Genomic DNA, 17,333 nt, shown 5'->3' on the forward strand with positions numbered 1-17,333 from the left:
ATATTAATCTATCCAATAGATGGCGCAGACATACGTTTTTACGGTGATGGCATACTATCAAAGCGCTCGTACGACACGTGTTTTCACCCTTTCTTGGGAAGGCAGAAAAGTGTGAACATCCAAACAAAAAATACTTATAGCATTTTTTTCACGATTTTTTCAAATCCGCGCACCTGATTTTTAAGGATTTTTAAAGAGCTGTAACTTCTTAAAAAATAGCCGTAGAGACATGAGATAAAGACGAATCTTCTCCATTTTACGTTTCGTAAATATTTATGTTGAATACATTATCTCTATATGTATTTTCAGTATTTTATATCACTTTAAAGGGATCACTTAATAGAAAGAAAAATATACTATCGAATCAATTTATCATTTTATAACAAGTATATTAATTTATTTACAATGTTTACACGGCGATACGGAAAACATGTTTGCATGTTTATCATGTTATATTTATAATACAACAAATATTATCAACTAGAAGTCACTTAAAGTATCAATACGGCAGTATAATGAAGATGTATATATTAAAAGTAATTAAAAAACATGTTATTACTATGAAACATACATAGACATAAAACAGCAAATTGTTTATTTCTCGCAAAAATATATACAACTGTGTATTAAAGATGTTTCAGAATTAATACGCTAAGATAGAGTTATTTTGCAAGTAAATGTAAATTAAAACTGCAAATATTCATGAATTTGCATTGCACATCGTAGTAATGCCAGGAGTGATCAAGATTATCAATGTGCGATATAAGTATTTACAAGAGAAAAATAAAAGCATTTTTTAATTTTTAGTATAATATACATATTTTTAACTTATACGCATCGTGTCGACGCGCAATGAAAATTTACGCAAAAGACTTAATCTTAACAATTTCATATAATTAATTTTTCGCATTTCTTATAGTAATCAGATTTATTGATAATTGTCATGGCTGTTGGCACGTCATCTAATCAATGCTCTTCTTAAACATTTTAAGTGTTTAAGTAAAATTATACTTTATTACCAATTTAATTAAATAGATTTTAGTAATACTATAATTCTTTGTGTTGCATCTTCGTTATCGATATAACAACGTGCCTCGCAGATCTGTACATAGATGCTGTGAATCAGATTCTAATTAATTGAAACACCATATATTTTATATAAATTCTCTTGTTATATCGTCGGATATATACAAATTTATAATATACAGAAAAAAAGTACAGAATGAAAACTGGCCGCTAATAAAGTGAAAATTAGATTTAATTAAACTAAAGCATTAAATTAACGCGCATTGAGATATATGCCTACTTTATTAAAAATTAATGAAATGATCTGAATATATTATTACTTTGAAATATCGTTCTCGAATCGTGACATCAGTCTACAACTATTATATTTGTATATTTACGAAAATTATATCAATTTAGTGATTGTTGACAACCAATTTGCTATTTTGTAATTTCAAAGATCGTAATTTCAAAATCGGTAAATAGTTTGACGAAATTTAACAAATTGTATTTACATTTAGCAAAAATTTCCTATTGAAAAATAAATGATAATAAATAAAGATATTTAAAATGTAACTAAGAAGAATATTTGTAAATGAAGCACCAAGGAGTACGAATCGATTGATCCACAGCAAACGCGTCGTTCGCGAAACAACGTATTTTTATGCCCGCGATAATGTCTAATAAATTATTGTTATGTAATTGTTATCAGAAAAATCGATGATATGATCGTTGGTAACGTTTTCATTGCATCTGCAATCCGGCGATTAGGAATACTCTTTACGCACACATTCTCACGTCCTGTACGTAATCTCGCATTCGCACGTGTCATTCTTCTGTCGCAACACAATTACACGGCACAATTACTGTCATTAGAACGCAAATCGACACTTTCACGTGTCAAAGTCCGGTCCTTGGTCCTTTGGTTGATGTTGTTTGCTCTTCGTCTTCTTCGCCTTGATCGCTGTGATCTTCCTCTTCTTCGGCTTCGGCACGATCTCGCAGCTGCAGCCGCTTCGCACCCTGATATAATCCAACGTCCATCCCGTCCCGTTCACGATGTTGAGAGGCGAGGGAAAGTGATGGTGTTCCCTATGGTGATGCCTTCTGTGCTCCTCTACTTCAATCTGAACGACAGATTCCAATATAATCAATATTTCTCAATAATTTTGAAGTCCAGTCACAGATCTCAAAATTTTCTAGTAACTACATAAAAATTTTTCAAATAAATTGATAATTGCAAAAGTATACAGTACAATTGAAAAAATATTGACATATAATTTTCTTGAAAAAAAAAAAAAAAAAATTCGTTTTTTGATGACGGAAACTCGGTGTTTCGACCATACCTCTGGTGGTGCAGTATTTGGTTCAGTATTTACTCTCTCAGGACTCTCGATGATAGCGTACACGTACGAGAACTTTTGCACGCATCTGGACTGGTTCCTGAACTTCCAGTCGACGAACCTGCACGGCTTGTCGACGACGTCTTCCTTACAGGAGTACTCGAAGAATCTCTGAGCATCCTTGCCGCTCCGATAGAGCTCGACGTACATGTCTTGTCGATTTCGACCGCCGACCGGTTCCACCATTTCCTCCACCGTGGGACAGCAGTCGACCGGGAGGCCGTCCTCACCCCCTTCCTCACGTAGAATCGTCTGCATCTTCCGATATGTCATCCGCTTGTAGTTCGTCGTCTCCTCTGCCCTGCGAATTGCAACGGCGAATATTTCTATTAACTTAAATAGTTCCCATTTTTAATCGACACCATTTCCTAATCAAATGCATTTTCGTTCGACTAATTTTTATTCGAGAGAGCGCAGGCAGGTGTTATTCAAAACAGAAATTTGGGATAAAATTCTAATCGTCATCTAATCACACGTACGATCGCCGTGTTAACAGGCGACTTAATGGAAAATATATGTAAAAAATAATAAAGCACACTTCTACGCCGCAACGTGCCCCGTTGAATTTAAATCGGATTCTGCTCGCCATCGAGGGAAACGTCGATATTCCTCCCATGCCGACTGCGTTAGTAACTCGTATCTAAATTACGTGGTAGAATGTTGTAGCAGTTTAAAAAAGTTCCGCGGAACATGATATTTTACTTCGTTTCGTATACATTATTAGCATTTTATGCACACCAGTGATAATAATTAAGATAGCGAACTTCTCGCGATTAATAAAGCGAATGAAACGCGCACCATGTTTTAAAGCAATCGTTCACGAATATTAAATGAGCCATGATTATCGAAAACAACGTAATACAAGGTTAATTGTACACCTTAATACATAGTTTCGATCTTAAAATATTAAAAGAGATTAATTTTTATATAAACTGGTAAGGTAAACCTGATAATATTTTCTCGCATTAGATTTGCTCGTGTTGCTCGTACTTCCTAGTATTTTTACACTAAAAGTAAAATGAACGTATGTTGGAGAGCGTTGGAGGAAGAAACGAGAAGCGCGAGCAGAGGAAAATGCAAGCAACGCGAATAAACCTATTATTATTCCTTCGTGTTTTATTCAGAAATTTTTGCTCACCAGTGAGAGATATGTCCTCTATAGGGATGATCCTTGGGCCTTCGAGAAGAGTGGGATGAACTCAAATTGTTGGCGGCAATAAGCCGCGGGCACAGGACTGCGGTCAGCCAAACCACCTGCAACGAAAATTACGAGACTACATAAACTATTTGCACGTCAATCTTTTTACATTAAAATCACGAGTTAAAAATAATTTTATTTTAATTTAAATTTTATTTAAATTAAAATAAAATTATTAATTTATTAATAATTTATATAAATTTATTAATAATTTTATTTAAATTTAATTTAATATCTTTTTCGATTGAATTTTTCACATTAAGAAAATTTTTCACGAAAACTTTCCGACGATCATTGTAATTAAGACTCGATTGCATCTAACACAAAAAAAAAAGATTGTTAAATTTTTATTTCGTGTTATTTCGTAAAAATTGACAAGTTGTATTTGTATTTGATAGCAATCGAGTAGATGAATTTCTATTGCAACAGGTACTTAATATATCTCTTAATGCCACGAGTGTGCTATTTTGACGTGGCGCGATATAAACTGACTAATGCTGTAAATAACTTTACAGTACGTTTCGCGAATTGTCAGAATTGTCAGATTAGAATTGCATCAATAATAATTTCGTAGCGAGGGATCGCGCGTGAGAAAATACCGGACAGGACGTTGGAGAGGCGTGCATGAACGTGCAATAAAGCACGGGCGTTAGTCACGCATCGCTCGAATCTGAGCGAGCGCGGTATACATGTGAGCTTACGTGAAGGTGAAAACATTAATTCGGCTTATAATTTTTATGCAAAACAGGCCTCACGGCGCCGCCGCCGCCGCCGCCGCTCGCTGCTTGTTAATACGAGCGTGCCTCCTCGCCTGGTACACCACACTTTCGATTTAATTGCGCCGTACAACTCGTCACCACACAGAAAGCACGCGGAACCGGCTTGCTTCATTCAACGGTTAGCTTCGCTAAACCTCTTTTTTTCGGAATACAAAGATCCCCGAGATGCACATAAGAAGTAATATTTACGGTTATTTATTGCGATTCGCGAAAAAAGTGGTATTGATGAAGAAAATACGAGACGATCCGAAGGAAGATACAAACGATCGGATTTCGCAGTTTAAACTTAAGCGAAAAAAAAAAAATGCCTCCTATTATCCGCAGATCTGATTTTTTAATTTTGTAGTAGTTTTGTAAAGTGAGCTTATGCGTTATTATCGATACACGATACTTTTCTTTCGCATAATTAGGAAAACGCCGTCGAAAGGTCAAGCGAAAGCTTCGCGAGAGAAGGCCTATGTGATATAGCGAGACAACGCGATATAGCTGGCATCGCCAACGTTTAATTAAGCCATCGTTCCTGGTTCGGGTGAACGGTTAACTAAGCGGCGGCGCCTCCCATACTCGAGGAACTCGTATTGGGCAAAAGACCGCGCGTTGGAATTAAACGGATATTCACACACGCGAGACCACACATCGCGCTCACCGCGATCCTTATCGGATTCTTGCATCAGCCGAACGGGGAAGGAATTCTCTCGCTGGCAACGCGACTTTAATCGTATAGAGATGTAGCCGTTGGCGCGGTGGCGGACATTGCGGCATAACTTAATGACACTTAGCGTTAATTGCTCGCTAAATCGAAATATCAAACGATTATTGCGCGAATGCGGCCGAAATTATCCGGTCGTACCGGCGAGCGCCAGTAAGAGGATCCGGTTATTAACATTTGTATTATAAGATTGGATAAGTGACCCAGCACGTGTAATAAACTTCATACTAATGCACGGTGGAAATTATCTCTCGCACACGAATACAGTCGCGAGATTTCACGGTTTTGACGCTCCTAAAGAAACATTAAGTTAAGCCTCGCGGTTGCGCCCGGGCCAAGAAAACGTCAATTAGCGCCGTGGATTCCTCTCTCTCTCTCTCTCCCTTTCCACTCGCGATAATGAAACGACCGAAACAAGCGAGAGAGGCACTTTCGCGAAAGTCGAAATTAGCCGGTCGGTCCCTCTCGAGAGTCTCGAGAGAGCACGAGGTAATCCCGGATATATATTTCGGCGGCGGTGCCCGAGCCGCGCACGCTTTTGTAATCCCGTTCGCTTCAGTCCCGAGCAATCATCGTTCGTCTTAGCAATTTTTAACTAATGACAGCCCGACACTTTGCCGCTACGCCAAGTATCTACCCTGATCATTATCAATCCTCGGTGGATAAAGATTTACCGCCGCGGCTGTCCGCGCCGCGTAAGAGCCGCGTGAGCTACGGCACTTGGATTGCAAACTCGTTCTACGTTGTGGGTATGTGTGCTTACGTCACACATATAGAAGATTCGCACATTGATCGCCGGACGGAAGTACGACGATCCATTATAAGTCACCGCGTGACGGTGAAATTAAGAAGATGACGTATTTATGACTTCTTTACGTTTTCTGAATTCCATCTTTCTCGTTTGAGTAAACGTACTTTATGTATAACTTTTATTCTTTCCTTTTTTGCACTCGAAATAAGCCAACATATATATTCCTTATCTAAAGACAATTTTCATTTGTTATTTATCGTTTAGTAAAAATTATTAATAAGATTCTACTTTCCTCGCACTTACGATCGTCAAAATGTTTAATAAGTTACAGAAAAGACCAATCGTATAATAATTGCTAAAGATGCGTTACGCTACCCATATCGTTGGTGTAATAGTCGCATTAATAATATCGTAAAGCTGATAATGTCAATTAAACCAACAACATTTTAATTCCAAAAGTTACTTAAAATTTATTCAAAGTAGCGATAAAGTAACATTCACTTTTCTCCTCTCTTATTCCGGTTATCTTCGCCGTCACGGTGTATCTCTCAACGGAGGAGGGGAAAATACCGTCCCTCCCACGTGGAAGCGGCGGAAAATAATTTGTGACGCAATTAGAGTCCCATAACGCATCGGCGATGACGCTACACACCGGGGCGCGCGACTATATAGTCCTCCGCTTCGTATCTCATCGCCTCCCGGAATGCACTTGGGGCCCCGCGTTGCGATATATCCGTACCTACGATATACCCCGGGTATACCGATAAGATTCGAGGAACCCCGAGAAGGAACCCCGACGTCGCGCGAGGACGCGGCTTATCGGCCGACGTGTTTATGTCTCCTCGCGCGCCACGTGGGTGACGCCTGTCCCAATCTCTCCTTTTCTGTCGCGAGTCACCAGTTCGAAAAATCAATTCAGAGGATCGATCTCGCATGCGCGTGCACACACGTGTGAGTTACTTAGCGATATCAATGAATCATTTTGACTCTCAAAGGTGTTTAGGAGTCCATAAGACTCTTGGAAGAAGATGCGTTGAAGAAACGTGTCGTACATAAAATTGCATCAGTGGCATCGAATTTCGATCGAAATTTTGATAACGAGAATTTAAGGATGTATTACATTTCTTTGTATTACATTTCAACCTCATAATCTCATGTGTTTTTTTTTTTTCCTTTTGTGCTGTGTTTCTTTCATTTCTCGTTGTTTAAAGACGTTTAAAAAGGGAACTTTCTCCGAGAATTTATCGGCTTGTTTACCGCGCGAGATTACTAATCCCCGCAACGAAACGCGGATAAACAGTTAATTAAAATCCCGACATTTTAGGTCTCAATGGTCGCGTGTAATCGGTGCGCGTTATTTATCACTACCATCGAGAACGGCAGGGAACACTTACAGGGTACATTTACAGGGTACACACATCGGGGAAAGATCTAAGCAAAGGTGTTATTATATTTAAAAGATGTGTGTGCGCGCGCGCCAGAAATACGAGGCTAGCGAATCGTAGAACGCATGGTAAAAAAAACGATATTGGCACGAATTGGTGGTGAACGCGCGGGACCCCAATAAAAAAATTCTCAATCCTTCTACCGTGCGCTTAGGCGATTGGAGGCAGCAGTTACACGTGCAAACATAATCCACCGAGCATTCTCTCTCCCGCCATTGGCCACGGGATTTTTCATCGCGGATCCGCGAGTGCAGCGATTGGAGGAAACGCGTGGCAATAATTTATGGGCCTCCTCGAGTGCTCGAGTGCGCGGTTTCTCGTTCGCAGAAACTGTGCCGTTACATTGTGCGCCCGCACAAACGCTCGCCGCCTGCGTCCCCCGATGTTCCGCTCCATTCATAAGTAATGAGATATTGTATCGTTAATAAGCCATCACAATCATTGGATATCAATCCCGCGCCGTGACGAATGACGAAAGCCTCTCCTTTGAAATGCATGGAAAAATATTTCGTCCCACTTGTGCCTTTAATCGCGCTCCGTATTACGTAGGACTCCGCAATAAAAGGCGCGGGTAGCTTAGATATTGTACACGTGACGTATTTTAACGATTGAAAGAGTATCGCTAAATGCTCCCGCAGGGATAATTGATTTACACAGTCATGTGGGTTTGGCGAACTCGTAAACCTGAATCAACACTCACGCGGACACCTACATCCACACATCCATAGTCTTCTAATACAATCACACTTTTGTGAATAATAATGAATGATAATTTAATTTCAGAAAAGAATAAAAATATATATGTATAATATATATAAAAATAAGAATAAATATGTATAAAGTACGTACATGTATGTATATAATATATGTATGTATATAATATATGTGTTGAAAATTAAGTTAAAAATGCTATAAAAATTTAAAAAATATAATTCTCTATATAATTCTTTTTAAAAATTGCCAGTTTGATAAAAAAAAAATATTTTCCAAAATAAAAAAAAAAGAAAATTGATTCTTATTCTCTGTTGTGAAGGATTTGACTTAAAATGACTTCATATGTATATAATTGATTCATCGCGCAAGAAATCTTTCACGATTTTACTATTCTGTTTTACTATTCTGTTCATTCAGATTAGTATGTCCGAAGAAGATACTTCTTAGTACACGCCATGTTTTCGACTTTTACGCACTCGTTACGATCCACGGATCGCATTCCGACAAGATTTTATTGCATGTTCGAAGAACGTTAAACGTTACGAACATCGCGCGTTGCGAATATATTTTACGCTTTGAACAAATTCAAGGAACATTTCGATATTTATTCCCGCACGTCCTGCTCTTCAGGAAAAAAAAAAAAAAACGAAAATCTTGAGATACTTAGCAAAAAAAATTAAATTACCTTCGTTAATCCGCGATTAGTCGCGACGAATACCTGTCATTCCTGTTGAGAGGCAAATCGATGCCAATGATTCTTTAAAGGATCTCCACGTGCGTAGACGATCAATCCGATAATTATCTATGCTTCCGGATAATTTAAATAGTTAGATTAGTTAGATTAGTTAGTATAGAATAGTTAGCGGCAACGCTAAATTAAGCTCGGGCCACTAAAATAGCAGCGCGCTGAAACGGAGTTCGTCTTTGCTGGCAATCATTAACGGCAGTTTACACGATAAACTCGCGGCAGGACTCGTGGCAGTGGCTCGTGTTTACCCAGCCGTCAATGCAACGCTCGTATCATTAGCATAGTCTTTGTGCGTTTATAAGGACCAGAGGCACTCCCGGCTTATTGCAAAGTGCCAAAGGTGATTTCAACACCGGCGTCCCGCCATTTATCGAATCGTTTCGTGAGAGTCACTCGACCCTCGCCCGTGTCCACTCGATTTTTTTCCGATTCCATTGCGTTTCATTACGTGGCTTTGGCATGCAAACTCCGTATATTTTACACGACGTTTTACGTTATGATAACATTTGATTTTATTTCAAAAGTAGAGGTCAATTGCCCAGGGATCTAAAAACAAGAAAAAAAGTTAATATTAACATAGATCCGAAAATGCATTGTTTTCGAGTTATCGTTATTTTTATTGTTGACATTTCCAAGTACTTTGTTTTTGAGTCTTTTTTGTCAAAATTGAAAGAAGAGATTGTCTTTATGAATTATGAATATTATTTTATAACATAATTAAAATTAAATAAAAATGTTTGCTTTTAAGCAAACCACTTAGCATCTCTTGACAGAGATCAGGACTCCATAGTTGTGCATCTTGAATGTCTACTGCTAAAGAAGCAACTTTTATTTGATTTTAATTATAAAATTCATAAAGATTATCTTTTCTTTCAATTTTGACAAAAAAAATATTATATTCGAAAACAAAGAAATTTCAAATTTTAATATAAAAATAACGATGACTCGAAAACGATGCATTTTCGGACTTATGTTCATATCAACTTTTTTCTTGTTTTTCGTCCCTCATTCCTCATCTTCTGAATAATTAACTGTGGAATACCATGTATAGATCCACGTTTGCTAACCGTATCTCACATACCGACTCTTTGCCTACCTGCTGATGATTGCTCGGGTGTTACCGGCAAGTGTCACTTTGTCATTCTCGAAGCGGTAACGATTTGAATCTCGTAACTACACGCAATTCAGCTTTCTAACTTCAGTCATTGAATGAAGGGAAAAAGCAGGAACGTTCACAATAGCGTACATATCGGCGCGCGCGATGTACGGCCGCGAGTCGAGCGAACGCGATGTGACTTTTTTTTTCTTTTTCCCCTCGTGGAAAGACAAACATCGTGGAGCGTATGACAAACGGCAACTATCGAGTGCCCGCTAGAGATAGGTAAAGGAGCAATGAAAGGTCCTCCAGCATGCCGCCGGCACAATAAACGGTCAACGTGGCAAAGTGGCTCGCAACGGGAGGGTACCACTGGGGCTGTTTAGACAGCGAATGCTTCGCCATGTGTTATGATTGACGTGTATAAATATTTGGTTAGTCGCCTTTGCCGTTTCGTGCCTTACGTGCGCGCGCTCGCGTGAATACACGTGAGGCGTGCACGATGCGTAAATCGTATACGGGTTACGTGCGCGCGCTCGCGTGAGACCGCGGGAGGACACTTCTCTCTTACTCCTTGACGCGGCAAATTAATGACAACCCGCTCGTTATATACGCGCGCCACGTGAGGTTTCACAGATGGCCATCAGCCGAGCGTTAGCCGACAGATCGGAGCGGAATCGGTCTGAGAGGAGGGAGGGAAGCGTCATAAATTTTTTTCCAACGCGTACTACCCGCGCGAGTTCGTCGCAAAGTCGCCATTAAAGCGGGAGTTCGAGAGACGCAACGACGGTTTCCGTAAAATAAGTGTGCCTACGAGTGTCCCATCGCAAGACACCTGTCCTCGGCATGGCAACGCGACGTTCACGATTATTTAGCTCGTCGGGATGGATAGAATGTTAATTGGGGAAACGGGGTGCTTCTTTTTATGTGGTTCCCGCGTGCGTGGTGGCCGCACCTAACGAACATCGCGGCTCTATTCGCGGTTAACGTCCGTCTCGTTGGTACGTCTCTTCTTCTTCTTCGCCGATCGTGCAGAGTATCGAGTTAGAAAAAAGGAACTATTGAAAGACAACGCGCCCCGACGGCGAAATATACACCCACGACGATTCACTAAATCATTCGCGCGAGAGCACGGGGCGAGCCATACGGTTTTTAGAGATCCACCCTCCTTTATATTATATGCCTAACTACGTTTCGTAATATGTTATTTCCAAATTATTTTAAATTACAGACTACGATGATACCCACGCGATAATAAGAGAAGGCGTCCATTCGACAATATCTTCTTGCAAGGCGCTTATCGGCCCCCGAAGCATTGCGCCGAATTAGTGAGCAGCTTATGCAAACGCAACGCAAATAAACATTGTAGTTCTCCCTTTTTATCATTGTGCTTCTTTATCAAAAATATGTACGAAAATAGAGACGAACTATAATTTCTTATGAATAATTCGAAAAATCATTCCGATAAATATTATATCAAATTCATCGCCAACTCTTATACCAATTGATTATATCAATCTATTTGTCTTTAGTGCATTTACGAATTGTTTTAACATAGTAATTAAAATATTAGCATTGTGTAAGAATCAGATGAGACGCGACAAAATTGTTTCGGGTTTGATTCACTGCCAATCATTTACTAATTGTTATCAGTTACAAAGCAAAAGTGAAATATCGTTCTTTTAAAATAGCTAATTGCTAACAGCAGCCGTGAATGTTTCAATGAAAGAGACTGATTAACAGCTTTGAAATCGATACCAATGCCAATCGCGGTTGACATTTGATCTCGTTGGAAATTAAACCATAGAGTCGCGTATCGATCGAACAAAGAATTGTTTCCATACAATCATTCTTCGATTAATTGCGGTGATGACTCCATCATAGATAATTTTGCGTGCAAAGTGACATTGTGTTAGGGAATAAAGTCTCGCGTTGCGCTGTGCTTTGTTTTAAGGCAATATACATGGCGAGCAATCGAAAACGCGAGAATTTCTTGCTCCTTAGGTTTTTCTCGTCTTCTTGTAGAACAGATTGGACTATAATAAGCGACGCACTTTTGCGACGAATTTAAACGTGCTCTTGAAGCACCGCCGTCTCACGCCGACGCGCCGACGGCGACGTGATATTTACGATGATCCGAGGCAATCGGGGATACGTTGAAGACGCTCTCTGAAAAATCACGACGGTATCTTCATCGCGTGCCGGCAGCATCCGGCATTCGCACAAATCGGCAGACTCGTCGTCGATGCCACGTCGTCGCGATGCGCCGAGATGCGCCTCCGCGCAGCATCCCCGTTTAACGTCGCGTTAAGAGGATTATTTATTGGAGGCATCGGCGCCGATGCGGACCGATTAGCATAGTAATGCCGCCGTGAGAGGCTGGCCCGTGAGCCGCTGCGTGCCGGTTTTACACGCGTACATGTGCGTACGCCACTAATCTAACCATTATTAAATTATCGGTGCAGCGGCCGCGCCGATGATTATCATTTATCAATATCACGGGCGTAGCAACGTCGCGAGATCGCCGCCGGTCTCGTGTATCTATACGTCGTCAGCATGTAATGTTATGTAGATAACACCGGTATGCGCGCAACATCGATCGGTGATAGGGATGCTGCGCTCTCTCTCTCTCTCTCTCTCTCTCTCTCTCTCTCTCTCTCTCTCTCTCTCTCTCTCTCTCTCTCTCTCTCTCTCTCGCTCTCTCTCTCTCCTCCCGACATATTGCAGAATCCGCCAGCCGGTCCTCGGTCTGCGTGCGGTCTTACGATCGCTATATAGTCGCGACGATCGATGTAATCAAACGAGGAACATATTTTACCGCTTAAACTTGTTGAAGCGGATTATGACTTTTACAAATTCGTGCCATCTCAATCAAGAAATTATCAACAGCGAATTCCACAGCAAAAATCCGCGCTCCAAAAATTTGTGCTCGAAAAACTTCATATCTCTCTTTGAATATTATTGAAAAAATTCCAGCGCGATGAATGATGCGTTTAAGGGAAGTTTATTCTGAAATTATTCTGAAATACTGTGTTAGCTGTGTGGGAAAACGCGATGAAGACGTCCGGCTGTGAACGAACCGCGGGTGGAAGACGAAGGCAATGGAGGAGAGACATGAAGCGCGCGATTCGCGTCGTAATCCTAAGAGTTTATCGGCGTATTCGTGACAGCGGTTGAGAGAGGGAAAACGTGAGACATCCACAGCTCTATCGGCGATCCACGTGTGTGTGTGTGTGTGTGTGTGTGTGTGTGTGTGTGTGTGTGTGTGTGTGTGTGTGGTGTGGTGTGTGTGTGTGTGTGTGTGTGTGTGTGTGTGTGTGTGTGTGTGTGTGTGTGTGTGTGTGTGTGCGCGCGCGCGCGCGCTACCTCGATAATATGCTAATAAAGCACGCGGCGGGCGGTACTTTACGATCGTTACGTCGTTGCTGGACACTGTAATTATTGTTTCGCTGCTCGCTTCGTCCAGCACAATGCAACGCCAGGGACGTGCACGCTCCTCGATTGTTGCGTCAATCGTACGGGGGGGGGGGCTCGTGCGCAATTATAATTACGAGAGACCTCATGCACTCCGCCACGCAACAGGCATACGGTAAGGGATTTTATTATAAGAGGTATCCGTGAAGAAGCTACTGTTAACACTCCAAGTGTCAAGAAAGTTTTGATTTATCCTCTCCGAAAAAGAATTTAGCGAGACAATTGTACAATCTCAAATTGATACAGCAAATTTCGACATTCTATTGTTCCTTAAATTTTTCTTTTTTAATTTCCAAATTACTCGTATCTTTGCACGATTTATCCATCGGATGCAGCTTTGCAGGCAAAAGTGACAATCCGCTAAACGTTTATCTTATTAGGACTTACCGCGACGAGGGTGCTGAGAGCTTCAATTCGCATAGTAGCTGGCCAGGCCAGCGAGGAGGCCGTAGGTTACAAGCTGCTGGATCGATCCGCTCGTATCGATCCTTCGATTACCGATTCCTCGGCTGTCGGCGTCACTCAGTCGTCCTAAATATACCGGGCCGATGATAATAATGATGATGATGATGATGATGATGATGATGACTCTCTCCCGGCTTCACGCCGATTTCTCGTGATGATCCGCCGTGCCGATCCGGCGATGACATGGCTACCGCACCGCCGATCTGTCGACAGAATGTCAATAAATGTGCATTCTTACGTGCGACGTAATATTAAGGAGTAAAATCAAAAGAAAAATTGTCTTGAGCTTGAACTTTTATTTTTAAACACGATACACTTGACGAGTGAATGAGATGTTTCTGCTTCGAGAGTTAACTTTTGTGTGCAAGACGGATCTTCGTTCAAGACGAAATAGGCGATATATATATATAATATTTCTCAAATTCTCACGTTATCTTCCTTTTAGAAAACCTTCAATCATCATGTTTTTATGTACTATCGTCTTGTGATAATTTATCAATATGTATTGTGATAATTTATTTGGTTAGAACTAGTAATAAATCTCGTAATCAGTTACAGAATGCAGATTTATCAGAATGTTTGTTTGTTGAAAGGAAAGGAAAAAAGGAAAGAATGTTTAAAACTATTTAGTATCAAAAAAATATTTTACTTATCAGTTATCAATAATAGATTATCAAAAAAGATTCTCGAATACCGAGTTGCAGCACGTAACGCATGTGAATATTACTTGGCTCTTTACGTCGCTTCAATCGCGATGAGATAATCATCGTCAAATCATCGCCTCGTCCGAATTATTATCAATTCGATCATTTTCATTTCGTACTCACGTGGGCATCGCGTGCCATCATTTACTTATATTTATGAGCCTTAACAGTCAAACTGATTTAGTCAAATAGTAGTAGATTGCTAAATTGATCTATAAAATTATTATTAAATAAAATTATCCTATATTTAAAATAATAAATATAAAAACGTCTTAATCATGAATATAAACGTGCAACATATATTTATACATTTATACTCTACCTTATCTACGTTGCAGAAATCAACAAAATTCTAAAACAAAAGTCACTTCGAGTCTGTTCAAGGCGATCGATTCTAAATGCGCAAAGTTTTCATATATCGTGACAGAAACGATATTCGACTTTTCGATAAAATTTTTCTCCAAAATCACGAGCAAAAATCGCGAATTAATTCGCACGAACGACACGACGAGTCGCGAACCGCGTGAATCGATTCGAGAGGACGACGCGTTCGCCACGATGTGTTACAACAAACTGGACCCGATATTCGAGATTTGCCGATAAAGTTAACGAGGCTGAACGCCGGCATTTCGTGCAAATATGCAAGGTGCGGGCGTCGTCAATGTTTCGTCACTCGATGCTGCGAATCGGATATCTTATCTCATGTCCACTTTCCGATGATTCCGTCGGTGATTACATCGCTTACGAGTGTTACTGACCTACCGGAGAGGAACACCGGTTTCCCTTATGAAAAACCCAACAAACTTTTTTTCCTTCGATATATCTACACGTCATTCTTTATCTTAATCACTTGTACGCCCAGACTTGAACTATCACAACTGTCGATTATACAGCAATAAATTGTGAGGTGAGGCGATAGGAATCCTACCTAGTTTAGTGATAATCCCGCAATCGCGTAATTCTGACTGATAAAAATGAGGAATACAGGCGCCATGCATAGCAGTATGGCGGTATTGGCGTCGACATTCTCCTGGCATCATTCGTTATGTGAGTTAATGACTCTCGAGAAATCATCGATTGGTCCCCGTCTGGAAGTCGCGACGCCTCTCACACGGTGGAAACACGCCTTCTCAACGTGCCGTAATGGACGGGACTTCACGCGTGCGCGCGTTTAGCGCTGTTCCGAACGAACGAAACTGTGCTAACCGATTCGATGAGATACGGAGGAAAGTCTTGGGCATCGACTGCGGGGCCCGTGGAGTCATGTCGGGCCCCGCGAGCGATCTCGGACTCGGTGACTCGGCTAGAAACGAGGTGTTCGTCCGCGATCGCACGTTTCCTCACTCGTCGCGAATTAATTCCGAGCGAAATGCCGAAGGTCGGGCTAGTCGTGATTTCTGAGAGACACATGGAGAGAAGATTAACCTGGGAAAAGGTGGTGCTTCATCGATATTTAATCCCTGATTAATCGCGCGAGGCTGTATCAACCAAACGCACTCAGCACGTATGCAAAGTGGCGTGTAAAGAATGTTGAGACAAAGTCGTTTGCATTAATATGCCAAAGTACGAAAAGTTCTGAGTGAAGTAAAGTTGAGTATTTAATAATTCCAAGTGAAACGTAATTCTAATGTTCTCTTTTTCCGCAATGATTTTAAAGAGGTAAAACTGGTTACTTACTCGCGTGAAACTAATTTAAAAAATTATGTATAAGCTATAGAATTTTTTTATTACATTTATATTATTAGAAGTTATATTATTAGAAGATCTACTATGAGCGGAACAAGACGTACGTATCGAAGATAATTACGAATAATTATGAGTCGACGACTCAACGATGTGGATGTTCCATGGCGAGCCGATCGATCCGGGTGTTCCCATCATCGCGAGCTCGTCATGAAATCATTGGCAAACCTCCTTCCGTTGATCATCTAAATACTAGCATCCATTCGATTCGCTTACTTCCAGGTCGGGGATCGATGAAAGCGGTCGGCGTGATGCGTAATCGTAAGCAGATTACGGTTATAATTTCGGATTATCGCGCCGACACAGCACCGTGGAGATGTAACGCACACCGTATGATCTAAGTATCATTCCCAATGAGTCATGGAGTGGAATTTTGATAAGACGCTCGGATACCAGTTGGCGAAACGTGTCACCATTCCATATCACGGTGTTCCTTCCTAATCGGGAATAGGAGGAAGAGGAGGAGGAGGAGGAGGAGGAGGAGGAGGAGGAGGAGGAGGAGGAGGAGGAGAGCAAAGGAACGCGATAAAGGGACGTAACTCTTGTTTCGTCACCAAATGCATTATCGCAAACGGTATCGGTAGATACGTGGAATTCGGTCGGTTTGCATTCCTTCGCGATTCGCGCATCGCACTCGTGCGTGTACCTGTGAATAGACCGGAATGTGTGACGACACACGTGCAGCCGATTTTGCGCCGATTAACGATAACCAAATAGAGTGCCGTTAGCGTGCCGTTATCATGCGCTACCGTTCAGGCAACGCATACTGCTCGCGGATTTACGGCCGATTGCTGTTAAGCTATCGACGAATACGACCGTCCCATTGACCAGCCATAATTTTATGCACGAGTTAGAACATTCTTAAAGCCATGAGTATAAAGATATAATAAGGATAATGATAATATTATTATATAGTAAAGCATTTATTCAAAGCCTGAAGCAGCTTTACGGACAGATAATCATGGTGAGAGTGAGGAGAGAGAAATATATCATTATATACGGATATTTATATATCCGTATTATATTTATAACAAGTTAATGCTTCATAATTGTATTGTGTGGTATATAATTTTTATTATTTTATTAAAACTTTCTCCGT

The 17,333-nt window shown here is 40.8% G+C and overlaps 1 protein-coding gene across 5 annotated transcripts in view; it reads right to left on the reverse strand.

Moving 5' to 3' along the window:
- Positions 1-364: 364 nt before the first annotated feature.
- Positions 365-17,333, reverse strand: part of LOC105432546 (uncharacterized) — a 70,013-nt gene continuing 53,044 nt past the window's right edge. For 3 of the 5 annotated variants that reach the window (XM_011647399.3, XM_089085545.1, XM_011647400.3), the window contains exons 2-5: positions 13,710-13,990; positions 3,547-3,662; positions 2,352-2,709; positions 365-2,132 (exon numbers count right to left, since the gene is read on the reverse strand). In XM_011647399.3, coding sequence (XP_011645701.1) covers positions 1,899-2,132; positions 2,352-2,709; positions 3,547-3,662; positions 13,710-13,742 — 741 coding nt within the window. In that variant the 5' untranslated portion in view covers positions 13,743-13,990 and the 3' untranslated portion in view covers positions 365-1,898. Of the gene's footprint in view, positions 2,133-2,351; positions 2,710-3,546; positions 3,663-13,709; positions 13,991-14,813; positions 15,029-15,419; positions 15,438-17,333 lie in introns of those variants that run through there. The other 2 variants (XM_011647401.3, XM_089085544.1) reach the window with 2 other exon arrangements.

This window comes from Pogonomyrmex barbatus, unplaced genomic scaffold (genome assembly GCF_055798465.1).
Source record: "Pogonomyrmex barbatus isolate J1 unplaced genomic scaffold, ASM5579846v1 scaffold10, whole genome shotgun sequence".
In the NCBI taxonomy this organism is placed as follows: Eukaryota; Metazoa; Arthropoda; class Insecta; order Hymenoptera; family Formicidae; genus Pogonomyrmex; species Pogonomyrmex barbatus.